General features: G+C 46.7%; 1 protein-coding gene across 1 annotated transcript in view; it reads right to left on the bottom strand.

Moving 5' to 3' along the window:
* ESYT1 (extended synaptotagmin 1) overlaps positions 1-26868 on the bottom strand; it is a 1383482-nt gene that overhangs the window by 837909 nt on the left and 518705 nt on the right. Inside the window, exons 8-12 of the mRNA XM_069653762.1 lie at positions 21614-21734; positions 21336-21512; positions 20850-20932; positions 20621-20669; positions 20304-20393 (exon numbers count right to left, since the gene is read on the bottom strand). Coding sequence (XP_069509863.1) covers positions 20304-20393; positions 20621-20669; positions 20850-20932; positions 21336-21512; positions 21614-21734 — 520 coding nt within the window. The remainder of the gene's footprint in view (positions 1-20303; positions 20394-20620; positions 20670-20849; positions 20933-21335; positions 21513-21613; positions 21735-26868) is intronic.

Raw genomic sequence — 26868 nt, forward strand, 5'->3', positions numbered from 1 at the left:
AAGGAGCTGCAGGGCTGTAACACACAGAGGAACAATCTTCTGAGCCCGACACCACACACAGAAACGCTTCCACTTATGGCCTAGCACCTCAATGTTGAAGAGGCTCTGGCCTTGGCCAGGATGTCCTTACACTACGCAGATAAAGAATAATGTCCAAATGCTAGGGCTGTACGAGCCCCTCCATCTCTGGAGAGAAAATCAGGAAGTAGATGTGGCCATGCCAGAGCGATGAGTATCATCGACACCGTCTGAGTGTGTTTGTCAATCGTAGCAGGAGTGGGAACAGAGGAAACGCAAATAGGAAAAATCCCTCCCACGAGAACACATCCCCCATTCTCCTCGGCTGCGGGAACCTGCTGGTGAACTTCTGACACTTGGAATTTGTTGCCGTTGCGAAAAGGTCGATTCCGGGTTGACCCCATTCGTGCAATAGAATATCCATTTGGTCCTGGCAGAGCTCCCACTTGTGACAAGAACGCAGCTCCCTGCTGAGCGAGTATGCAATGGTGTTCTTGGTGCCCACCAGGTGAAAAGGGACAAGAAACATATTCTTATGACTAGCCCAGTGCCAAAGATCCTGGGCCTCCCTGGAGAGAGCCAGAGAGCGCGTCCCACACTTCCTCCAGATGTAGAACATGGTGGTGGTGTTATCCGTGAAGATCCTCACCAACTTGCCCCTCAGAGACGGCAGGAAGGACTTGAGGGCCCAAAAGATGGCCCGAAGATCCAGGACGTTGATGTGAAGGGTCTTTTCTTCTAGCAGCCAGAGGCCTGTGGCGTGCAACTGTCCATTGTGGGCTCCCCAACCTTCCAGAGAAGCGTCTGTGGTGACCGTCTCTTGCTAAAAAGGAACTAGAAACAGAGCCCCTTTTGTGAGAGGAGGGTGCCGGTCCCACCACTGTGTCACCTGTCGAAACTCCTCATTGAGGGTGATCTTGTCTGTCCAGGATCTGGAGACTTGTAGCCACCTCGCATCCAGAAACTCCTGCAGAGGTCTCATCTGAAGCCTGCAAAGGTGGACAAGGTTGATGCAGGAGGACAGCAGCAACTTGACGGCTCGCACCATAGCCGACCTTGCTGGTTACAGGCGCTGCACCGTTCCTATGATGGCTCCTACCCTCTCTTCCGAGGGAGACGCCAGACAAGTGACTGTGCTGAGTCGGGCACCCAGAAATAGAGCTTTTTGCGATGGTTCCAAGCAAGACTTCGGATAATTTATGGAGAACCCCAGATCTATCAGCAGACACACGGTCCTCGCCGTGTGCTGGCTCGCCAGAGCATGGTATCGGGATTGGACTAGCCAATCATCCAGGTAAGGATAGACGTGGATGCCCTCGAGATGAAGATGCACTGCCACAGGCACCAAGCAATTTGTGAAGACCCTCGAGCTGTTTTTGGGTCAAAAGGCAGCGCCCTGAACTGATAGTCTCGCCCCTGGACCACAAACCGCAGGAACTTGCGGTGCTTTCAATGGATGGGGACATGGAAGTAGGTGTCCTCCAGGTCCAGTGACACCAGGAAGTCACCTTCCTCCAGTTGGCCGAGCACATGCTGCAATGTGACCATCCTGAACTTCTGGGACTTCAAGTACTTATTCAGACGTCTTAGGTCCAGGATTGGCCTCCACCCTCCTGACTTCTTTTGGACCAGAAAGTATCTGGAGTACACTCCAGAGCCCCAGAGGCGCTGGGGGATGGGCTCTATTGCCTCCTTTTTTTAACATGGCCTGGACCTACTGCAGCAGCTGTGCCACATGCTGTTCTTGTTGAGCCATAGGCGGGAATACGAGAACACCTACATTGGAACTCAAAGGTGTGCCCCTGTCCGAGAGCACCCAGCACCCAGCTGTCGGTGGTGATGGTCTTCCACGCACTGACAAACCTCGGAAGCCGGCCTCCTACTGGGGTGCAGAAGTGGGGCCTGAATCCATGGTCAGTTCAGGCCTGTATTGGTGTCAGGGCCCTGCCCTGCGGGCGGCGCTGACACTGTCCTCCGCTGCCGTATGCTTGCGTGCGACCTCTGTATGCTTCTTGTGTCATGGAGTGGGAAGGCTGCTGATAAGGGGTGGTGTAGCCCTTGGAGGATCTGCCGGCTTTCCCCACTAGGACTGACATTGCTGCAGGGTACCCAATAAAAGTGCCGTCTCTGTCTTGATGATTTAGAGAGACTTATCAACCGTCTTGCCAAATCCAACAGGTTTTCTCTGTCAAATGACATGTCCAACACCTTAGACTGAACGTCCGGCCTGAAGCTGGTGGCTTTCAGCCAACCCTGCGGACGAAGGAACACTCTGTTGCCCATCTGACAGAATCCGGTGTCCGCAATGTTCTCTATATATGCACAGGGTGATAAGAAGTAGGAGTATTTTTTGAGCATATTTTTCTAGGACCTATTCAACTGTAATTTTTGTTTCCCAACACACCTTGATGACATGGTCTGAGGCCACGTCCCCCTCCTGGAACAGCACAAGAGCTTCTGCCTTCTTTGTCGTTGGGTAGGAAGTCCGGGATAGGGCACAGCTTATACCACAGTACCCGGGTGTAGCGGGACAAGATGGCCAGGGCATCAGCAGCCTTAATGGTGCTGGCAGACGTATAGATAATCCTCTTCCCTGTAGCGTCCAGCTTCTTCCACTCATGGTCCGCGGGCACCATGGACGAGGACGTTGGGTTCGCAGAGAGTTTCCTGGCCGTGGCTGAGACCACAGAGTCAGGTGAAGGCTGGGACCACAGGCACTTGGGGCAGAGTCCGGTATTTCTTCTCGGGTATGTCCCGCTTGGGTGGAGCGGTGCTCAGATTCTTCAACAGGGATGGGCCTTCATCCCAGATATCGTCCAACAAGGGGATGGCCATGATGGTCTACCGTCTGGACTCACGACGTTGATAAAGAAACCCTTCCTTTTTCGTTTCCATAGGTACCAGTTGGAAAAGTTCAGAGGCTCTGGATATCATCGAGTGGAAGGAGCCGACCTCATCCGGGGAGGCCTTGCACAGATCATACGCACCTGCTGGTTCCCGGACAGCTGACACAAAGTCATCGGCTTCATCGGTGTTCGTCGCCGTAGCAGCTGTATCCATGCCTGTATCCGAGTGCATGGCCGGAAGGTAGAGGCAGTGTCAGTTGATGCCTTGGACTAGCAGGGTCCTTAGAACTGTGCTTGCTCTGAGGAGGGCTTCCAGGAAGCAATCTTGGGGGACTCCCAGACAGAGCAGGGACCAGTGTGGGCAGCAGTCTCTGTTGAATTTTTGATACCAGTGTGTGCAGCGAGGTCAGAATGTCCAACGACATGTCTGTGGGATGAGGTGTGAAAGTAATGAGAGGAGGTGGCTCCGAGCTGGTGCGCCTCTTCTGGCGAGGTAGATGACAGGGTTCGCCTTACCGTGACTCACCGACAGGTAAGGGTCCCTGGCCCCATTCGTGATCTGTATAGTAACTTCCGGGCAGGTCATCATCGCCCACATTGTAGCTAGTATAAATTTGCATTGGTCTCCCTGGTTCAGCCCCTTGTCCTGTAGCTACCTAGGGCTTACTCATTTCCCTCCCTGGAGACTTCTGAGGGATAGTGGCTGCTGTCCTACCCGCAGAAACCCGTGGAGCAGTCGTCGCCGTGACTGTGGACACCACCCTCGTGGTCTGCCGCCCTTTTGAAAAAGAAGAAGTAGTGGTCGTCGACAAGGACGTCAACGGAATCGTCGACGGGGAGCTTACAGAAGTCGTCGTCGATGCAGTCGATGCAGTGATGGCCATTGATGACAATGTTGTCTTGGCTGGTTGAGACACTGATGCTGATGGCATCGCTGAGCGAGGCAGCAAAGGGCCAACTTTAGATCTATCCTTTGTCGCCTTGTCCGCTGATGGTAAGCAGAATTTCGAAGGAATCAAGGACTTTCTCATTGAGGGAGCGCCCTCACCAGTAGGCTCACAGTGGATGTGGTCGGTGACAGCGACATTGCCCTTCCCGAGCTGGGACCTGCAGCAGCAGCGTACTCAGTGGGATCAGTGGTGTGCAGCCTTGCCTTCTTTTGGACCCCAGAGGGCGGGGCATCCTCAAAGGACCCCGACCTCTTATCTGAGGGAGCATTGCCATGGGACTGGCAGTCCTGGGGGAAGCATAACCATGCCCAGAGGCCGAGTCAGAGGCCTTACCCGATTTTAACCACGCTGCCAGCCTGCTGTGGCGATCCTTCTTGGTCTTTTTCAGAAAACCATGGCAGATCTTGCATCCCTCCTCATCATGGTTCGGATGCAGGCAATACATTCATTTGTAGTGTCGATCCTCCACGTACACGTTCCTTAGTCCACATTTTGCGCAGAGTTTGAAGAGGCATCTCTTCTCCCCGGTCACGGTGGAAAGGTGTGAAGTAGGCCCAAGCCGGGCCTTCTCAAAACTCGATGAAAGATCCTCAATGTAGTATGATCTTTGCCGACAGCGGGTTCCCGCTGCTGGTAGTCGACCTCCCGTCGAATGATAAGTTAAAACATTTTAGAACATAGCGCAGAGAGCACTAAGACGACTCCCAACACTGAAGCGTGCAGTAAAAATCTGAAGATGGCCACCAAGGGTGGAGCTAAGGGAGAGGACTGTCATTGGATGGGGTCAGTATGACCCAGAGGACAGTGATTTGTTTAGAGGAGAAATACAGTTTTAAAGCTGAAGTGAAATTGTTTTTTCTTTCACCAAGGATTTCCAGCCTGATGACGGGGAATATTCATGAGTATGTGAATGCATGCCACACCCCATGCTGGAGAATCAAATTTCTACCACCCTGTTAACTCAGTTTCTATTTTTCCTCTAACAGTAAGGGCATAAGTGTCTGTGCACACAGGGCAAAGAATCGGGTGTCTCGTCGAGTCACCCTCACATCTCCCTTAATGGGCAGAACAGGAGCACTGACCCCTAAACAGCTATGTCAACAGTTGATACCCTTTGAAGTATGTGTATGTGCTGTCCTTGGGAACTCTGCCCGTATGGCCTTGTGTGCCATTTTGCCTCTTGAAATACATTTTTGCAGAACTCTATCCCATTGTCTGTTGTTGGGAGCTGCCAATTCCCTCCCACCTCAAGAATGGCATGCTGGGACAATACTGAACAGCAGACCCCCTGGTGTTCCACCGAGTTGACAGCACCAACGTGCATTCTGAGATGTCCATGCCACTCTGGTGATGGTTTATGTTGTCCTGGATATATATTTCATTGCGTGGAACAGGCTGCCCTGCCAGTCTTCCAGCTCCTTGGCCATATTACGGCTCATATAGCACAGTTAAGCAGCTTTTGCAGAACGGATTACTGTAGAGTCTTGGGCTAGGGCTCATTTGCTTTCTATTGAGCTGTCAAAGGAGTGCTGTCTGAGACCTGCAGCATTATGTAAGGAAGGTGATATCACAAATACGAGACTGCAGTTTTGTGCAGTTTTTCATTTCACCTCTGCAGAAGTCACCTTTCCGGCTCTGCCTTTACTTGGGATGCTCACAGGTCCCCTCAATGAGTACTGATGGAGTCCTGATGGACGTTTTAGTGGTTACAATAAAATTGTTCATTTACTTTCTTCTCTGAAAACTTCCCAAAATAGATACTTCTAAATGTTTCAAGTGATTTGTTTTTATTGTGCCAATTTTCGTGTCACACAGTTGAAAAAGTTACTTACCAACTGGTAGCGCTCTTTCGATTGGATGTTCCTCCAACGTATTCCTCATCTTAGATGTATTGCATCCAGCTTTGCTGCTCTTTGGAAATTTTTTCGGCAGAGAGCGCCGTGCGTCGATGTCGTCGAGTCGATGGTCCCTCGAAGGCCTCCGTCGAGGGTGTCGTCATCGGGTGTATAAGTAGCACGCGCGGCGCCTGTTGGCCTCAGTTCTGTTTTTCCCCTTTTTATCTTTGAACTTGTACTGTGTAGATTGTGCCGGCAGACATGTATGAGCCTTGCGAGATTTGAGATGGCAATAACCCGGAAAAATCAACAGAGGGGTAGGCTGGGAGGGCGATGAGGAATACGTTGGAGGAACATCCAATCGAAAGAACGTTACCAGTTGGTAAGTAACTTGTTCTTCGAGTGGATTGTGTCCTCCAACGTATTCCTCATCTTAGATAGACTCCCAAAGCAGTATGGACAATTCCTCTGGAGGAGTTAGTACTGCTTTTCCAAAAGTTAGCTCCCTAGACTGGGAAGCATCCAGGATATAGAATTTTGAGAAGGTGTGTAGCGAAGACCAAGTTGCTGCTTCGCAAATGGATCTTATTTGAACACCTCTTTGAAGGGCCGTGGAGTAGGCGATGCCTCTGGTGGAATGAGCCCTTAACCCATCCGGAGGGTCTTTTTGAGCTAGTCTGTAGCATTCTGAAATGCATAGCACAATCTAGCGTCAAATTGTCTGTTTTGTCACCGATTGATCCAGTTTCCTTCCTGTGTAACCTATATACAGCTGGTTGTCCACTCTAAGCCTGGAAACTCTAGAGATGTAAAAGCTTAAAGCTCTTTTCGGATCCAACCTGTGTAATCTTTCCTCCTCCTTCGAAGGATGGGGTGGAGGATAGAATGCGGGTAAGACAATTTTCTGACTTAAATGAAAATCAGATATTACTTTCGGTAAAAATGATGGTTTTACCCTTAACACAACTGTCCTTATGGAACACAGTATAGGGTGGCCCAGAAGACAGTGCCTGCAATTCGCTCACTCTTCTTGCTGATGTTAGAGCAACCAAGAAGGCTGTTTTCCACGTTAGTAATCTTAATGGACATGTGTGCATAGGCTCAAAGGGAGCACGCATTAAGAATTTTAGGACTAAATTTAGATCCCAGATCGCTACTTGAAATGGGGGAGGAGGAAACACATTAGTGAGTCCATTTAAGAATTGTATTATCAAAGGAACTTTGAAGTAGGAGCATTCTTCCGATGAGCGCTTGAAAATGCAAAGCGCCGCAAGATAGCCTTTTATTGTTCCGATATTCAGACCTCTATGTGCTAGGGTCAGAAGGAAAGATAAAACTTCCGGAATAGAACATAGGAAAGGATCGACATTCTTTTCTCTGCACCAGTTGCAAAACTTTTTCCAACGGCAACGGTATAGAGACTTTGTTGCTGGCCTTCTTGCCAAAACCAACACCTCCATAACGTCATCTGGAAGGTTCCAATCCCTGTATCTCAGCCTTTCAGATACCAAGCATGAAGGTTGAGCGTTTTGACCTCTGGATGGAGAACCTGACCCTCCATTTGAGAGAGAAGGTTCTCTCTCTGAGGAAGGCGTACTGGAGGACAGATGGACATGTCTAGAAGGTCCGGGTACCACGTATCCTGGCCCAATCCAGGGCAATTAGGATCATGCGGCTCCGAAACCTTCTCAGCCTCCTGATGACCTGAGGAATGACGGGAATCGGAGGGAACGCGTACAATAGTGGGAAATTCCACTCCACCACAAACGCGTCCCCCAGGGCTCCTCTCGGGGGAAATTTCCTTGAGCAATACCTTTCTCATTTTCGGTTGATTCGGGTTGCAAACAGGTCTACTTTAGGGGTTCCCCAAAGGGCGAAGATCTCTTGAATGACTTCCTGAGCCAGTTCCCATTCGTGGGATACCGTGCTCTGCCTGCTCAGAGCATCTGCTGTCATATTCTCTTCCCCGGCTAGATGAATTGCCGTTAAAGAGATTCCTTCCTGAATCGCCCAATACCAGAGCTGCATTGCCTCTCTGCACAGAGGTAGTGACCCCACACCTCCTCTTTTGTTTAGGTAGTGCATGGCCACTGTGTTGTCTGTCATTATCAGGACATTCTTTCCCCTGACAGATGGCAGGAAGGCCTTCAGCGCTAGTCTGATCGCCCTCAGCTCTAAAAGGTTGATATGTAGTTTGGACTCCGATGGAGCCCAAAGACCGTTGATTGTCAAATCGTTGGCATGAGCTCCCCACCCCAGGAGTGAGGCGTCCGTCACTACTGTGATCTTTGGCCATGGTTGCCAAAAAGGTTCTCCTTTTAGGATGTTCTCTGTACAGGTCCACCATAGAAGGTCTTGTCTGACTTTGTTCGGAATCTGAAGAAGATCCGTCATTTGACCCGAGAACTGGGACCACTGAGTCTTTAGGGGCCATTGAAGGGATCTCATCCTCAAGCGTGCCTCTAGCACATGAAAGATGCAGGATGTCATGAGGCCGAGCAACCTTAAAAAGTCGTAAGCCTGGAGATTTTGGGCATTTTGGAATTTGGAAACCATCTGAAGAAAGGCGAGCTCTTTCCCAAGGACGTGTCTAATACAGCTCCTATGTACTGAAGCTGTTGGGAAGGTGTCATCTGTGACTTCTTGAAATTGAGGGAGAAGCCCAGTTTGTGGAGGAAGTGGCAGGTGACTTTCAGACGATCCAGTGCTTGCTCAGCAGAACACGCTCTGATCAACCAATCGTCCAGGTAGGGGTAGACATGAATCCTCCCTCTCCTGAGGTGCGCTGCCACCACTACCATTAACTTGGTGAAGACCCTCGGGGGCGGAGGTGAACCCGAAAGGCAGGACTCGAAACTGATAATGTGAGTCGCCAACTACGAACCTCAGGTATTTTCTGTGTTTGAGATGAATCGGCACATGAAAATAAGCATCCTGAAGGTGCAATGACACCAACCAGTCCTGAAGTTGAAGGGCCTGAAGGATCTGAGAAAGGGTAACCATCTTGAACTTGTCCTTTCTGAGGAACTTGTTCAAGTTTCTTAAGTCCAAGATGGGTCTCAGTCCTCCGTCCTTTTTGGGGATCAAAAAATATGCGGAGTACCATTCTTTGTTCCTCTCCGCTGCAGGGTTCTATAGCACCTTTCTCCAGCAGGGTTAAAACTTCCTGCTATAGGAGCGGGTTTGAAGACTTCAACGGGTGTTTCCATGGTGGATTGCTTTGAGGTTGCGTTAGAAAAGGAAGGCAGTAGCCTTGGGCTATTATTTCTAGAACCCAAACATCTGAAGTAATGGCTCGCTATTCTTGCAGATGCTGTGACAGCCTGCCCCTTACAGGTGTTTTGTGATGCAAGTACTCAAAGCGGTTTTGTGGTGGATGTTGCAGCCGCTGATGGCAGAGAGGCTGCAGCTGGAGCTGGTTTAGCACGTTTTCCTCGTCCACCACGAGTGGCCCTTTTCTGGCCCCTTTGACTGGCCATTCCTCTCGCCTTTCCATATGAGGTGTAGTAACGATAGGATCGTCCCCTCCATGACTGTCCTTGCGCACGAAAAGGCTGAGGTTGCCTAATAGCAGCTCCTAAAGATTTGGCAGCTGCTTTTGAGGTCTGCAACCTCTCAAGGATCTCGTCAGTCTTGTTGCCAAAAAGGTGAGACCCGTCAAAAGGCATGTTCAGAAGGCGGTTCTGTACGTCCGGTGCGAAACCCGACTTCCATAACCACGCAAATCTGTGCATTACCGTGCTAGTGCCCATGGACCTGCTTACACTATCTGCAGTGTCCAGTCCAGATTGAAGGGATTCCTGCATGGCTTCCTTTCCATCTCTAACGATGGCTAGGAACCCTTCCCTTTCTTCCCCTTCTGGTGTCTGCTCCGCCGCCATTGCAATGCACTCCCAAATAGTGTACGAAAATTTTGCCAAGGCACATGTGGAGTTGGCAGATTTTAATGCCAAGCTCCCGGCTGAAAATACCTTCCGTGCCCAACCATCCACACGCTTATCGTACTTGTCTGGAGGGATAGACGGGTATGCAAGTTTGTTAGAAGCTGTGGCTGCCTGTATGACCGGACTCTCAGGAGTTGGGTGTTTGGACAGATAGCCGGGGTCGCTACTGGCCGGGGGTATTTTGAGGTGAGGGATTTATTAACCGGAGGAATAGAATCTGGAGTTTCCCAATTCTTGGCCACCATATTTTGCAGGGCTACATGAAAGGGTAGTACTGGGTCTTCGGTGGGACCATGGTCCAATATATCTGTTAAATCATCCTGGATGAATTGGGCTGATGGTTTAGCCCATCCTAAGTAATCTACTAGCTTTGTCATTAATTGACGGTATGATGGACTGGCATGCTCTCCTGGTTCTGGTCTGCCAAAGTCGTTTTCAGGAGATGTGTCAATGCCACTTGCATCGTGTAATGATTTCACCAAGTCCCTCATTCTGCTTTCTTATGAAATCAAGCATTCTGGGACATTTGGGGTGCCATATTCTAGCCCAAAAGGAACATTCTCATCATCAGATCTCTCCTGTTCCTCAAACATTGAGGTCAGGGATTTTAAAAACTCCTTTCTGGGGAGGGGCTTGAAAACATTCTCTGGGAGAGGAGGAGAAAGAGGTCTAGTACCTGGCTCTGGGGACAATACAGGTTTTGTAACCTTATCCTTCTCTTTTTCTGGCTTCCCTGGCTTTGCTGGAACCTTTGGCACCGAGGATTTCGGCATCGACAGCGTCGACGACACCGTGGTCGTCGACAGGGTCTGCTTCGAGGGCGTCGAGGCGACCTTCGAAAATTTTCCCTTCGAGGTATGATGGGTCGGAGCGATGACGCTCCCGGCCGGCTTCCGAAGAAGGGGTGGACTGAGGCTTCGCTTTTTCAAACACCTCCATCATTTTGACCCTGAATGCTTCCCACTCTTCGGTAGACAAATGTTTCGTGGGGCATTTAATCTTTTTTGGAGACACGTCTGACGACGAGGTGGAGGGAGACCTGTGGCGTCGTTTCTTCGATCTTTTTGACGAAGACGACGAGCGATGGAAATCGCTACGGGACCTCGATGGATGCCTTTTGCGTCGAGGAGAATTCTCACTGGATCTCGACTCGACGCTAGAGGTTTTTCGATCGGTTTTTCGACCTACCTGTAGCTTTCCTTTCCTCTCTCACAATGCCTTCCCCGTCATCGCCTGACACTTCGTCCAGGCCTCCATGTCGTGGCCTTCTCCGAGGCACCACAAATACTCTCGATGCGGGTCCGTGATTGACATTTTTGACCCGCACGATTTGCACTTTTTGAATCCCGATTTCGGGTTTGTGGTCGGCGTCGATGACGAGGACATATTTCGTTATTATATATCTTCTCACAGAACTCAATGGCGCACTGAATGTCCGAATCAACGTGTACTGCGGAAAAACGGAACTGAGGCCAACGGGCGCTGCACGTGCTACTTATACACCCGATGACGTCACCCTCCACGGAGGCCTTCGAGGGACCATCGACTCAACGACATCGACGCACGGCACCCTCTACCGAAAAAATGTCCAAAGAGCAGCAAAGCTGGATGGAATACATCTAATATGAGGAATAAGTTGGAGGACACAATCCACTCGAAATGTTAATTCTACTCTTTATAACTTTGGCGCTTAATTTTTTTAACATTTTTTTATTTGTTTTGGTTACACAGTAACCTTTACAAAAAAACACATTATTACACAAAACGAAAAAAAACATGTGCTTATATTTACATTTCAAATTCAAGCAAACGCTAAGAACAAAGAAAAGTACAAATCCTAAATATTTAAAAGCGAAAGTAAACAAAAGCATAAAACCATACATAAAATTAGAACTCATAATTCAAACGCTTTAAATCCAACACATCATCCAAGGAGATCCACAAGATTTCACCATTACAATCCACAATGTGTCTTTAGAAATCGCAGAACCGGTCTTTGGAAACTAACTCGATTCCCATGTAACATATTCAGCCAAAGAGCTTTAAGATCAACACATTCAGTATTTGGTACAAATTCGCAAAAACATTTAATACAAGCTTTCCTTAGGCCCGCACATTCAGTCAGAATATGTTCCAATGTTTCAACCTGGGCATCATTTTTACAAAATCTGCCTTGATGGAGTGACACGGAAGCACCTAACCTAATGTTCAGTATCATTCCTGTCTCTAACACATTAAACTGGAATCTCATGAAGTCCTGCCTCCACGCTTTCCCTGGAAATTTCAGTAAATATGGTTCAGTAGTGCCTAATTTTTTATTTTTGGAAACCAGTTGGCAATAAAGTTTCTTATCCAAAACTTCAGTAACCGTGGTGTTCCAGTCAAAATGCTGCAGTAGGCTCTTGACCTTCATTGGATTGAAAATCAATAGATCTTTGGACACCCCTACTTTTCCAAGTGATTCCAATACCTCCCGTTCCAGATCCCGGAGAACATTCAATGTGGTGTTTCCTTTGACAAGCCCCTGCCCATAATTCCATACAAATTGGTGTCCTTACCCACCAACAGTTTCCTATATAATGAGGCTCAGCGCCACTCAATTGTATATGATATGGAAAATAACCCCAGTTCATATCGGATAGCAGCGGCTGGTACACATTTTGGAAGACACCAAACCATGGATCTTAAGAATCGGGCCTCATATTTAGCAATTTCATTCCTGCAACAGAGCGGGGCAAATTCAAGCCCATAGCTAAACTGAGCAACAGTTTTGTGTCTATACATGTGAAGGCACGGTAGCAGAGAATATTTCCCATACTTGTTATCTATTTTACGCAGCTGAGAAATCAATGCACTGATTTTCTTATCCAGATAATCACAGAAGTTAACCCTTTTTGTGTTCTCAAATATGGGATAGCCTAAGTATCTAAAGACGTGACAAACTGTTAGTTTCACATGATCGAGAAACCATGAGAACCTAATAGCACTTTTACGATAACTTAAACGTAATATGACGGTTTTAGTGTGGTTGATTACCAGTGAGTTTGCCTGAATATACTTCTTAAAAGAGGACAATACACATTGCAAGCCAATGGGAGTGTGATCAAACAAAATGACATTGTCTGCGTATGCTGACCAGATGACCTTGACGCCCTCTACTTTAGGTGCTGCAAAGGAAGATCCTTCCAAATGGGGGCCCACATCTGAAATATACAAATTGAAAATGGTAGGGGCAAAGATGCAGCCCTGTCTAAAGCCGTTACTGGCCTTAATTCCCTCTGACAAGGATCTATCGATGCTCAAACGCATCTTTATTTTTGTTTCTACATGAAGATGGTAAAGTATAGATAGCAACGGCGCATGCATACCTATTGCATACAATTTGCCCCACAGTGTGGTTCTAGTCACTAAATCAAACGCAGATGTCAGATCGATCAATGCCAAATCCCTTGATCCGGGTCTGATGCTGCACAATATTTATCAAAAGCCCCCCTGCATCAGTGCCCACTGACATTCTGAAACCAAATTGCATGGGGGAAATGTTCCCTTGAGCCCCAATCCAGTTCTGTATATGTTCCAAGATAAGAGAAGCAAACATTTTGGAGTCGGCATCCAGCAGGGCAATGGGTCTGTAGCTGGCAGGGGTGGACGTGTCACCCGTTTTATAAATGGGCACTACATAAGACATGTGCCAGCTCTTAGGGAATACCCTAGTAATTACGATGTCTTTGAATAAGAAGAAAATAATCCTTGCCCACAGATTTGGATTTCCCTTAAACACTATATGGTGCCTGGGAAGCCGAGAAGTGGGTAATCAATCTCTGAATGTCCGCCAATACAAAGGGGATGTTCCACTGACATGACTCAATATCCTGCGGCACCTTCCAGTTAATATCTGGGGAGCTATAAAGAGTGCCAAAATGCCCTTCCCAAACCTTGGAAGAGATGCAGACTGTTTGTGCTCTGACTTGAACATCCTCTCTCTTATTAATGAAATTCCGAGTATTTATTTGAGAGAGAGCCTGCAGCATAATTTCAGTGTCCTTCTGATAGAGTGAGGCTCTAAGAATTCTGGCTCTGATTTTCCATTTGTTTTCCATTCGTTTTTTGCCCTCTTTAGACTACCACTGAGTAAATGAATGCCAGGCATTTTTAATAGTAAGCAGATCTCACACTTCCTCTCTTTCTTAAGTATGTACATGGATGGATTGAAGACATACATAACTGCCTTGGATCTCTTAATCTATAAGGGTCCCAATATGACACCTTTGACATTACTATCAAAATCCTCATGTGTATAGGTTATGAGTTTTTTGTCAAAACAATTCATATCATAATCTTGTGAGAAAACCTTGTTGACTTTCGAGATGTTATCGCTGTGCCAGTTAATTCTATTGCCAGCTTTGTTAGTTTCCAACAAATGTGAAAAAGTCTCCTTAGGAAGAGCTTGATGAGCCTGTAAGGTAACTTTGAGTAATCTGTGATCACTATCATTTGTGGGTAGTATATGAAAGTCTGAAATTATATTACATAAGGTCATGTTAGCAAAAACATAATCAATGGTAGAGCATTCAGTCCCATTTGTCCATGTGTTACAATCCATATCAGCCCCCAAGAGCTCATTTACACAATAAAGACCCCAATCAGAGAGGAAATGATATCACACAGCTCCCTGCAATTTCTTTCGAGATGAGCTGCACTCTATGGGATTAGTAGTTTGTCCCTCGTGTACAGCAAATTTTCCTGGTCCTACTTCAGCATTGAAATCCCCTGTATTGATAATATTAAGTGTTTTACAAAGCATTTGACATTCCTGAATACTGCCGTCAATTCATTCAACTCGAGATCGGGTCACCAATACACATTATCAGTAAATGACCCACGGGATCAGGATGGAAAACATTTATGAGCATAGCAATATACCCCCTATGGATTGTAAAAAGCTTGATACAATTAAATGACAAAGGCCCTCATTACGACCCTGGCGGATTTCGCGGTGCTAAATGCACCGCGGAGCACGGCGGAAAGCCGTCGATAGCGCCATGGGGGTTGGCGGATTTACCACCCCATGCCGACCTTGGCGGAGCGGTAAATCCCCAATCCCCATTCTGCCCTTCCCCATTCCCATTCTTGCCCCATAGGGTATAATGGGAGTGGGGAAGGAGTTAATTACGCCACCGTAAAATACGGTGGCGTAATTAACAACGAGGTCCCGTAGCGCCATGGTTTTCTCCGGCTGGTAAAACCAGGCAAAAAACGGCGCCATGGCGCTACGGGAACTCGTGGTAGGGCGGACGGGTCCGCCGCGAATACCGCTGGCGTAGACCCACTCCGCCAGGGTCGTAATGAGGCCCAAAGTATTTCTTACTGCAATAAGCATGCCTCCTGAAGGTCTGCTTCAGGATTTTTTTACTGCCAGCACTTGATGCACAAAATAACCATCCAGCGCCAGCGGGGAAAGAGCCCAGGTCTCCTGCAAACAAAAAATGCTTGCATCGTGTAAAAAGGCAGCGCTAGAAGATGTCTGCTGTAATGCACGATTACCCCTAGAGTTCCATAATATAATAATGTGTGGGGATACGATCTATGGCTTTTCTTTTAATGCTTGAATTTTTGCCAAAGACTCACTGAGAGTTTGGGCAAGCCACGTCAGGTCTGTCTCTGTTGTTGGATGCTGAGGATTGTCCCACTCATTCCTTTTTTGCTGTGGAGCCAGGTTAGGATTTTTTAATCTCCTCCCCTGGACTTCTGCCCCTAGACTAACAAACCTATCATTGAAGAGTTCAAGATCGAAACCATAGCAATGCAAACAATCAATTTCCGACAAGACAAGTTCCATGATGGCTTGCGAGTAAAGAACCAGCCTAACATAGTCAAACCTAAAAGGAAGAATATAGTCAACCAATTTGATGTCTCCGGAGTAGTCCGTGATAGTCTTGATAGTCTTGATATCTCACGGAATAGGGACAGAATTCTCTCACGGTTTAGCGACTCCGGACCTCCTTGAGGTAGCATAAAATTAAGCATAACACTGGGATAGTCCAGAAAGTGTGGGGTCCTCAATTCCACTATATTGTGAGGTTCACTTAATCGCTCCCGTTCTCCATACGTGGGGAATATATTATTACCACCATCAACCACCTGTTCTTCACGTGGCCCCTCCTCCCACTCCTTAAGTTGGGCGTAGTTCTTGCCCCTTTCAGGTGCGTATCTCCCATCTTGTTGATCCAGTCTAGGGGGTCGTGATTGTTCACAGGATTTATAAAATAATGAGCTAGATTGATTTTGCATTGACTCAGGTCCTTTGGGTTGACGCATGGATTCAAGGTTATGGGAAGACCGGGTGTCGCTCAATCCCCAGTGCCTTAATGGGATAGTAGACTTGGTGACCAGATTAATCAATTTAGTCACCTGCCCTGTCATGGGTATAGATTCAGTATGGGATCTTTCTGTCACATCAATATTATCAGACAGCATAGACTTTTCATCGACCCAATTTGTGGGGGCCGAAAGTTGTACTCCATGCTTTCTCGAATCTTCTATTAAATTCCTCAGGGCCTGTTGTACTAGTACTGTAATATCCTCGCTCGGAACGAGAGACGAATTGGAGATTTTTGAGGGCTCCCCCCCCCCGTCCGTCCTGTGGGTAGTTCGTTGGTTTGTGCCCCCCCAAGGAATATTGAGAGGGTGATTTTGATGTGTATGTGTGGAGTAGCTCATTTGGATTTTTGGCAAGGCCAACCTTTGCTCTTCTAACGAGCTAATAATTGGCAGTGCCTTAGATTTAGGTATAAAGAAGTGTTTAATGTCAGCGCTGTCAATAGATCCCACAGTTTTATAATTTTCCAAATTCGGGTTCCCCCTTTTTTCTTTGTTAATGGGATTTTTTTGGGTCATCTGTATGTCTGTAGGTGGCTTTGAGCCCTGTATGGGCATTATCCCCAAAAGACTATTTTCTTTTTTTAACAACCTTTTTTTGATTTTTGTTTTTGTTTTTCCTGACTATTGCCCTTGTGACTCATTGCCTCTGTCAGGGTATTAGAAGCTTCACCATACTCTCTTTCCGACTCGAGGGCAGGCTCTGCGGGAGACTGGTCACAAGTGTGATTAGTTGCTTCTTTGTTTTTTATTGGAGGCAGTGACTCTCTTATGTTTGTGTTAGTGTTGAGTACCTTGAGAGAAGGTAGGTTCTTACTTTTTTTGCATGGATTTTTAATCAGTGCACTGGAGCTGACAGCCCTACGTTTAAGAGCCCTTGTCCTCATCTTCTTCTCTCTACGGGATATATGCGGTATAAAGGCAGAGGTGGATTCTAAAGAGGAGTCCGTATCCCTGTGTGCGCCCGCTTCAGAGGTTAGTCCAGCACCTTCCTCCATAGCCCTTAGAAGCATTGATGGACTGTCTGTATTAGATATGTTCAGAGCAGTGTCAGTATCTAAGTCACTTACTGCTGGATTTAACGCTCCCAAATTGGGGGCCGGAGGCACCGAAACCATTCGGGACTCCCTATATTTGGTCTGGTCGAAGCTCTTAGATATCATAATCCTTAATTTGTCGGTGCTGCTAAGGAGAGCTTAGAATATATCCTTGTTCCCCTTTACCAGAACCTCAGCATAGGATTTCGGCCCAGCCTGGATCTCATGTTCTGTTTGCGAGGTCTATCATGAGTAATAATTCTGGCTGGCACCATACTGTGCCCCGGGGGCAAGCTACATCTTTCCATGGCAAACACGAATTTGCTTATCTTCTCTGAACTGTCCAAAATGAGAAACCTGAGTTCTTGAATATCCATGTGTGTTCTCTCATGACCCCTGTCCAGAAGATTTAATATTCTTGTTAAAACAGGAAATGATGCATATGTGGAGGCAATATCCTCTGGGTTGATGCCTTCAAATAATGAGCCTATAAGAGGTACTTCTGATTCATGGGGATAAGGTTGAATCGGGGATGCAGGGCTGGAACACTTTTGAGGGGTGACAAAAGGGCTACCCTGCCCTACCCGTCCCTACTGTCCAACCCTGCATCCCTGTCCCTTGGAGTCTCACCCATGAGTGGCCCTGGGCAGATGTCATCTATAGGCAGCACGGTGAAGACAAGAGAGGATGCTTTGTGTAGATGTACATAATCAAAGCCTCCCCCTCTGGCCCTGGCAGGAGTGGAAGGTCCCCTTGATAAGCATACCCTTCTATCCAGCTCCGCTAACACTACCAGCGCCAGAAGGGAGGTATCCACCCCAGATTTGGGTTTAACACCCTCTTCTGCCTTCCCCACTGGTTGAGTACCCAAGTTATCATACATACTTAATTGACTCTTTTGTAGAGGAGCCGTCACACAGGCTAGTTTTTTAGATCTATCCCCATAGCCCTCTTCATACAAAGAAATAGGTGTGTTGCCTGTACTCTTTAGACGCTATTAGCCAAAGGTGGTTGCTCATCCTTATCACTAAAGACAGTTAAAGGCATTCCAGACGCTCAAGGGGACTGAGTACCACCAGGGGGGAAGATGTCCATATTAGACCAGAGAGAAAGATTAGCCAATGGATAGGTCTTTTCCACGACCACTACTGAGCGTACCAATTTACCGCTACGTAGCGAGCCGACCATATTCTGGGGGCTGGAAACCGACACTAATCTTTCATCTCAGTGACTACATCCGTCGTAACCAGCAGAAATGAAGATCAAATGATTTACTTGTCCCAAGAGGTGTAACACTTCAAAAGCACCTTTATAACTTTTATAATGCAGAATTTCATAAGCCCTTCACCATGACCATAATGTACCTTGAATATTGAGGGCAAGTACCACATATGCAGTTAAAGAGTTATCCTACTGCCGCCTCTCCACCCCTCCAAGCCGCCAAACAGCTCAACAGCCACTACATTTCCGTCGGCCCTTCCGGATTCGCGCGCACCAGAATGATAAGGAAGAAGAGTGGGAACGAGGCTGGAGACGCGGCTGCATAGAGGCGGGGGGATGGGCGGGTCAGCAGGTGAAACTAAAATGAAAGAAACAGAAGGAGACAGCAAGGATTCAAGAGTCCAGAGCGTCAGTGCATATCACAAAGACGCAAAACAAACAAAACTAACTGTTCTCAATGTTGTTCAGGGAGTTCCGAGTCTGTGTTGCTGCTCCTGGAAGTGTGGCACAAACTTCCTCACGGCAACTCGCGTCTCAGTGCAGCATACAAAACATCAGACAGTGTGGCCAGCCCAACAGCCACTATACTTCTATCTGCACTTCCGGATGGTTTGTATCAATTATTTTAGCCTGTTGCCAAATAATTGTTTTTTGTTAGCTTAATAATAAACTTGTTTTAATAACTAACCCTACTGGACTTAGTATTAAGGTTTTCTATTGTATGTGAATTGTGCGATATGGTTCAACCCTATTTCCCTCTAGATACCGGCCTTTGCTGACTCCTGTTACCTATAAAACTCATTGGTTCCCCGCAATTCAGTTCTTGTACATGGACATGATCCAGATGGAGGACAGGAAAAGCAATCCACGACGGCATCATTAACAACTTGCTAAGGACATAAACTTCCATGTCCTTGCGGCATTCACTAGATAAGGCACCAAGCCCTGTGGCAGGAATTCCTGCTGCAGTTAAAACGCCAAGGTAAATCTAAATCCAAGTGATTCGCAATTCTTGGATAGAATTCTTTTTTCTCCATGCTGATATGGCTAGGTCCTGGTTAGTAGCTACCTTGACACACTCTTTCGGTTAAATGGTACTAAGGCAATCAGAATATCTTCTCTCTGTCCCCAACAGACTGGAGGGAGTAAAACCTTTCAAAGGAAACCTACGGAAGGGGTAACATGTCACTGAAGATATCTGAAATCTCTCTGCCAGAGTTTAAACATTTCTGTGGAATAAAAGAAATTAGCACAACTTTCTACTGAGGAATCCATCAAACATTACTTGTGATGAAAAGAATCTGAATATGGCTACGGGGGACAGGAGTTAAAGACCATTCACATCAATTGCACTAACAGAAAAGGACAAAATGAGATGATGAGACACTGTATGAAATGTGTTTTCAATTCTATGTTAAAATGTACTAAGGATTACCGTCTTAATGACAGGGAAATGAAAATGTTCATCTATGAACGATCCAATGATTAAGAACAATTAAAAATCAGAGAATGAAGATAAAAGAGTAATCAGGGTTCAAGGAGAAAGTAGAAGTTAGGGGTGACATTAAAAGTGACATTACATTTGTAATGAAATGGAGATCACATAAATGATGGGACAATACAACTCGTAATCCCAATTGGCTGCAATACCATTAGTCAAAGCAGCAGCGTTTTGCCAGGCACTTGTGGCAGTGTGCGCAAAAGGAGTCCTACCTGATTCAAGCTGCTTTAGTTTGTGGGCTCTACACCAAGAAAGGGTGTAGAATCACCAACACCAGTAGCTCACAATAATGCTGAATGGATATGCATTTAGAAAAATAAAAGCCACTAAAACAAATGGTCTTGCCTGCCCCACTGGCATCAACACAGTCAGTTAAAATGTGTCTTGCCTTAATAGACCCAGCCAGCTCTGACTTCCCAAAGTATGGTTAATGTGCAGCTACTGACACCTGTTCAGTGAAGATAAAATCCAAGAGTTAAGCGCTCATTGCTTAAATGCCCTAATGAATAATATGTCCTAGCTTTCTCCATCTCTCCACTGTTCCAAGTTTACATCTGACAAGCTATCATGTACCTCTTCCAACTTTGAAGAATTGGACATTAGGGCCAGCCACTCCAGTCTGATGTGGACCTTCCCCGACTCTGCCTCCTCAAGTGAATACCACTGCAAAAGAAGAATCAGTATTAGGTCCACACCCATGATGATTGCTACAGTGTATAGAACTAGAAGCCCCAATTAACCTCTACTACTATCACCATACCTCTGAATTGATATGCCAGAATTCCCCTATTTTAGCACCTTTCTTCCCGACTTTCCCACCTCCCACGCCACCACAGATATTATGTCTGCCGGCTGGTAAAATCAACCAGAAAAGCCTCATCAAATCTGACCTTGTCAAGAACACGCGCCTTCTTAACTTCTCCAAGATCAAGCTTCATCCTGTAATGAGATCGAACAATGAAAGAATTATGATTATGAGAGGTCAACAGTGGCAACAAGGGAAATGGGGGCAGGCAGTGTTTGAGCTCTGATCCTTTGGAAACTGAAAGCAAGTCACCTGCAACATTTCTTCCTCAAGTCTCCCCCAAGAACAAAACATTGAATTAAAACCCCACTTACCTGCCCATGAAGTCATCTTTGTCAGGGTCTTTGTCAAACACTTCCACCTCCAGCTCTTGCCCAGGGACCTCATGAACGATGGCCTGTCATGAGCAGAAGGGAAAACGTGAGTGGTTGCAACCAATATGGTGTTCTACTAGTGAGGATTGACATGGCTGCCTTCTTGGAAAGGGAGCTTTCTTGGATAGCTCATCTTTACCCTCCTCCAGAAGGTAGCTGCGGTGGCTGCCAACAACATTCCATGCCATGGATGAATCACTCAACTGGTGAACACTAGTGCATGTTTCCTCCAATGTAAATTCACTTTGAACTGCTCTGGGATGGCACATTTTGATCTTACAAAGATGCTAAAATGTACAGCTGCCAACTGAGCAAATCAGGGACACTACCATGGCATACCCTCTTAGCGGCAGTGGCCCTGAAATAGCTGCAGGCAGACAGAACTAGCACCTTTGTTGTCAACCATTAGTGTCTATGGTTTCTCACCTCATACATTTCTTTCCACTTAGGGTTGATCTCATTATTAATGGTTTTGCTGGTGAAGGTCTGCGTGCCCACTCGAACCAATGCATAAGGGTCTGATTTCCCCGATACAAGTCCTTTAACCCTCAAGTCCTTCCTGGGAAGGTTTGAGGCTTCCTCCAAATGAATCCGGACGATGCCCTGCAGAAATGGTGGGAGAAAAATATGACACCTGCTGTTGGAAACCATTGCAAACAGACCCAAATCTCAAGCTGCAGAGAAATCAGTAGGTGGCCACGTACCCTTGGCAGTGGGCAGCGCAGTTCTGCCAGGTGGATGTCATTGATCAATCCGATGGTAAGGCGATTGGGTAGCACCATGACCCAAGCAATAATGTCCATGACCATTGTATCTGACATGGCACTAGAGAAATAAAGGATGGATGTCAGCAATTTTACATGCAATGTAGCAGAGATTGCAAGACACTTTTTTGGCCAGCCTAGCATCAGTTATCACAGCCACATAATCAGAATGCAATATGCTGGGATCAATCATCTCCATTGCAATTACAGCCACCCAATCAACTACTAATCTAGGATGAGCACAGCAACTGGACAGGTAATTGGAAAACAGTAATAGCCAGACACACTTAACGCTATGTGGCAGTGCCATAATCCGAGAAAATTACCATAATTTTCATCCCAGAGCGCTTAATCCTTACTCGCCCTTTTTCCCCAACTCGTTGGGTATGGCTGCACCACAGGCTTGACGGCATACAAGCTTATTAAAAAGAGGATGCTGTCACTTTAAGAGTTTTAGAACTGAGCCAGTACGCATGAGCATCCCTCCATGCACCTGGCCCTGCCCTCACCTGTGCATAACCAACCACCGCCTTCTAGTTCCAACAGTTTTTTTGCCCTGGAGATTGTCGCACAGCATATTCTTGGAGGGGAGGGTGTCACAGATGGCCTCAAGAATAACAATGCTTCGAGAGATGGTTCAAGGGTATTTATTACACAAGGTTCAAATGCAGATTACGATTGTGTTAGAATGAGGGGATAGCAGGACACACTAGAGGTCGTTCTTCACATCTCCCATGGGCTTCCCACCTTCCTAGGCCAGGCTTCTCTATCCCTGGTGTTGGTAACTAGAGATAGGTCACCCCTAATGTCTAGGTTCATCACTAAAGTGGGGGCCTAAAAGCAGCAGCCTTTACTCTCTCATTCCTGGGATCTTCTAGGTGGAACCTATCCTGGTCTACCAAGGATGGCTGGGTCTCACAGTGGGAATGGTGCCTTTCCAATTGCTCAGTTCTCACCTGGTCTCTTTTTCCAGGCCCTTGTAATTCCTGTCCCTGATGTCCTTCTCTTTTCTGTCTCTCTCATGTTTACACATCTCCCACCTACTCTCCTTTCAGCTCTCCCTCTGATCATCTCTCACTATTGCGTTTCTTGCTCCTCTATCCTCCAGTGCTCTCTACTCTCCGCTCCCATCACACTTCTCCTCTCCACTTTGCTCTCCCTGCTCTCTGCCCCTTTTCGCCCTTCCCACTCTCTGCTCCTTTCCCCTCTGTGCTCCCCCCTCCACTCTCCTCTTCCCCACCCCACTCTGCTCCCCCTCCACTCTCTGCTCCCCTCCACCCTACACTTTCCTCCACCCCCTCTACTTCTCACCCCTTCCATTCCCCTCCACTCTCCTATTACCTCCACCCTCCTCGCTACTCTATTCCCTCTTGCATTTACCCCCTTTCACTATCTGTTAGGTAAAATTTGCACAGAACTGGCAAATCTTCCTGACCTGGGTCAACCCCAGAACTTTTTGCATTATTAGTAGGATATTTTTCCATAATACCTCAGTGAGTGGGATCCTTCTTCCACACTCACATAATATTTAACTCTTTTTATGGGTGTCATTTGTAAGACTCTCCATAGTGTCTTTTTAAAGTTATCCTCTTTAACAACTTATTGGCAATAAGTGCCAGTTGTTGCTGGGTTGCCCTAGGGGCTCCCCTTTTAAATGTCTTGTGCTAACCTTGAGTGAACTACAGTTCCCAAGGGTAGAAAGGATCTTTGAATCCCTTTTACATTTTATTCTGGGAAGCCAGCACACCCCACCTTATGTGTAGTGCTGGGGAGATACAATGTATCCCCTTTTACACTAGAACTGTAACAATTCTGTTACAGTGACAAGTTTACCTTCAATGGCTGGTGGCAGTGATACCTTGTATTAATTTGGTGCACCTTTACCGCAGACTGTGTTCACAGCTGCAGTAAAGGGACCTAAGGGTGTCCATTTTTACCAAAATAGCCCCTGTCTTTTTCTTGTTCCTTCCCCTGACATCCAGGACAGGAAATTCCTTTGTGTGATTTTTATCTCCGGTGGGAGTCCCCTGGACTTCGGCCAGGCTCCAGTCTGTCTGAGAGAGCAGGAAGTGAGGGAGGAGTCCAAAACTCCCCAGCCCTTTGTCTTACGCCTTGCTTGAATGGGTACAAATCCCAGTGGGGGTTGGCTGTCCTGATTGGACAACCAGACGGCCCCTTCTTGTAGAATGTGGGGAGAGAATGCAGAGGTTGTGCTGTAATTCCTGATGAATACTGCAAACCTTAAAGCTGAAGAAAAGTCGACCACTGGAACTGAAACCAAAGAGGAAGATGAAGGAAACGCGGGTGAAACGATTTCCAGCGACCGGAGAGTCTACTGTATAACCGGAGCCTGCTGTAGCCCTTCCTTCCAATCGACCTGGGGACTCTGATAACGACGACCCCAACACAGAGCCTAGTGAGACCCATTAGACTCGAGAAGACCTGCATTTTGAGCCATCCCACGCATTGCTGCGAACTTGTGTTTTTGCAATACCCCAATACCCTGGCACCTCAAGCCACTGTGTGGTGCACGGTTTTCCGAATTCCAAATCTTGCTGAAACTTCGTGGGCATCCTGGCGGATCTCCAGAGACAGAAATCGAGTAAATAAAAAAGTCCCCTCACCAGAGAAATCGACGAGAAATCAACCGCGATTTTCTGTCTTCTTCTGTGCTCCTTGAAAAGGCACCAAATCGGCAGAACCGCATTCAGCCGTGTGGGAAACCTTGCCTAGAACCTTCTTCATTGGTCACTGCTGCAAAGTCCCTTCTGAGGTCTTGTTTTCAGTCACCACGACAAGGAATCCACTGACTGGGTATTTGGCTGCAGACCCTGAAGTCCTCCTGCTGCAAAATCTTCTTCAATGCTGAGGTAGTGTGTTGGCTTGGGTAGGTACTTAACTTAAGCCTGTTAGGATTTCTGTGTAGCTGTGGGTTGTTTTCTGTGATGGAGAGGCCTTTCATCCAGTGCACCCAGTTCCACTGCTAGAATCCTGCTAGAGAGTCTTCTGCGAAGCCCCTGGACCTTATTCTAACTCTAAAGTAAAGTACTTACCTGTTTGCCCAGTTTTCCTAAGGAACTCTGACTTTTGCTACTAAAGAACCTATTCTGACACTACCTGTTGGTCACTAGTCCTAGTGACCCCCCCTTCTGCCACTGAGAACACTCATGCTCCAAAAATAAGGGAAAGACTTTCAAGGGATTGGGACTTCTGCCTAGAAAAGAAAAGAAGTGTTTTAAAGTTACTTACATGTAAAGAGTTGGTTGGTAACTCTAGTTCTAAGAGTGAACAGTTACAAACATTCTTACTGATCTTGAATGTGTGATGCACCATTCTTAAAAGTATGGCTAACATCTTTTCCTCCTTAGCAACTGTTTTGCTAGTCTAATAGAAAGTAGATTTGAAGGTATTTTACTCTCCTATGATTAGGTTGTGCCTCTTCCCAAAAGTAAATTGTTGGTTTCACCAGATTAGTCCTTTGAGGGTAATTGTATGAGTGTGCTCCAACTGTTGGTATCACCAGATTAGTCATTTGAGGATAATTGTATGAGTGTCCCCCAACTGGGTCTTGCTTCCCATGACTTGCTGCTAGCCTGTCCAGAATAAGTCTGTATTAGATTGTTGCCTACCTAGAATAACTATTCAGTAACGTGTAACATTGGGTTTTACTTGCCCCTTCATTGTGAGGTTAAAAAAGTATGTGGGTTTTACTTACCTTGTGTTAGCTGTGTGCCATCCAAAATAAGTTACAAGAGTTACTGCTTACCTTAATCTGGGGTTCCCTGATTTCAAAAGCACCTGTAATTGTATATTACATCCTTAGGTTTTACTCACCTAGTATAACTGTGGGTTATTACAAAAGTAGTTATAGGTTTTTACTGCACCTAGAATAAGTGTTCCACTATTCATCAAAAGTATATTGTCCAGTTGACTGATTAAGTGATTTATGCTGAGAATCATTATACAACTGGAAGGGTCTACTGTCCTTGCATGACTGAATGTAATTGTAAAAAGTAACCATTGGTTTTACTCCCCAAGAATAGGCTTGACCTATACTGAATGTGTATGAAAAGGTTTTGACTTCCCTAGAACTACTGTTAGGTACTCCAAATAAGGTCTATACTTGGTTCTGTGTACTTTCGTTTTTATACTGTGATTTCATTTAATGTTTTAGTGCTTACTTATTTGTATTGGTGCAGAGTCTCGTGAGTCTCTGTTACTCTACTTTCCTGTGTCCTTGGAGCTGCTGTTGGAAAGACTGACATTGGTCCTCTTTCTATCTCTACTACTGGTGAGGGTGTGGAATCACTTAAAATCCCCCTCCATTCCGTGGAGAGGCGCGGAGTCGGTGCAGAGTCTCGTGAGTCTCTGTTACTCTACTTTCCTGTGTCCTTGGAGCTGCTGTTGGAAAGACTGACATTGGTCCTCTTTCTATCTCTACTACTGGTGAGGGTGTGGAATCACTTAAAATCCCCCTCCATTCCGCGGAGCGGAGTCGGTGTAGAGTCTCGTGAGTCTCTGGAGGCTCACGAGGCTAAACAGGCACCAGGCGTACTTGTGAATCTCTACACGCCTGTGCGGCTGTTTTCGGCATGAGTCGCGAGAAGCATTCGTCCAGAAAATTACATCATCCCCTGACGCGGCTGCAACTACGTCGAACTGAGCGAGGGAGCTCGGAACTGTCCGATGACAACATGAGCCGTCCTGAGGCTCCTCAAGTAAGAGACCCCAAGTGCACCTCCTCCTAACTCTGTGCTGGAAAGACGCATCGCTCTGATTTTTGTGTGGAGTTTGGCGTGCCTGCACCCAGGGAGAGTCGGCTAACATCTGAAAGTACCGGCTCTTGGCTAGAGAGCGCAGTTGACTCCACAATGAATCTTGTGAGCCATGTTGAAAATCGAGGCATAAATATTTATATTGCCTCACTCTCCCCACAACTGCCCAAGGAAGGAGATGAGTCCACAAAGAAATTGGTAGTGGGGCAAGAGTCAGAAGTAAATATGAACTCACAGACCTCTGAATATATGTAAAAAAAACATAGTTGATTTGACCGGTGAAGAGGTGATAGAAGAGGTGACAGAAGTGAATACAGAGGAAAATGCAGGCACTGTACCTCATACAAAGAGTAATACGTCATGCGAAATTGCCGTCTCGCCATCTAAAGGGAGAAATTCTCTGGCAATTGTGAACAAATT

This window comes from Ambystoma mexicanum, chromosome 3q (assembly GCF_040938575.1).
Source record: "Ambystoma mexicanum isolate Mex_15411 chromosome 3q, UKY_AmexF1_1, whole genome shotgun sequence".
Taxonomy (NCBI): domain Eukaryota; kingdom Metazoa; phylum Chordata; class Amphibia; order Caudata; family Ambystomatidae; genus Ambystoma; species Ambystoma mexicanum.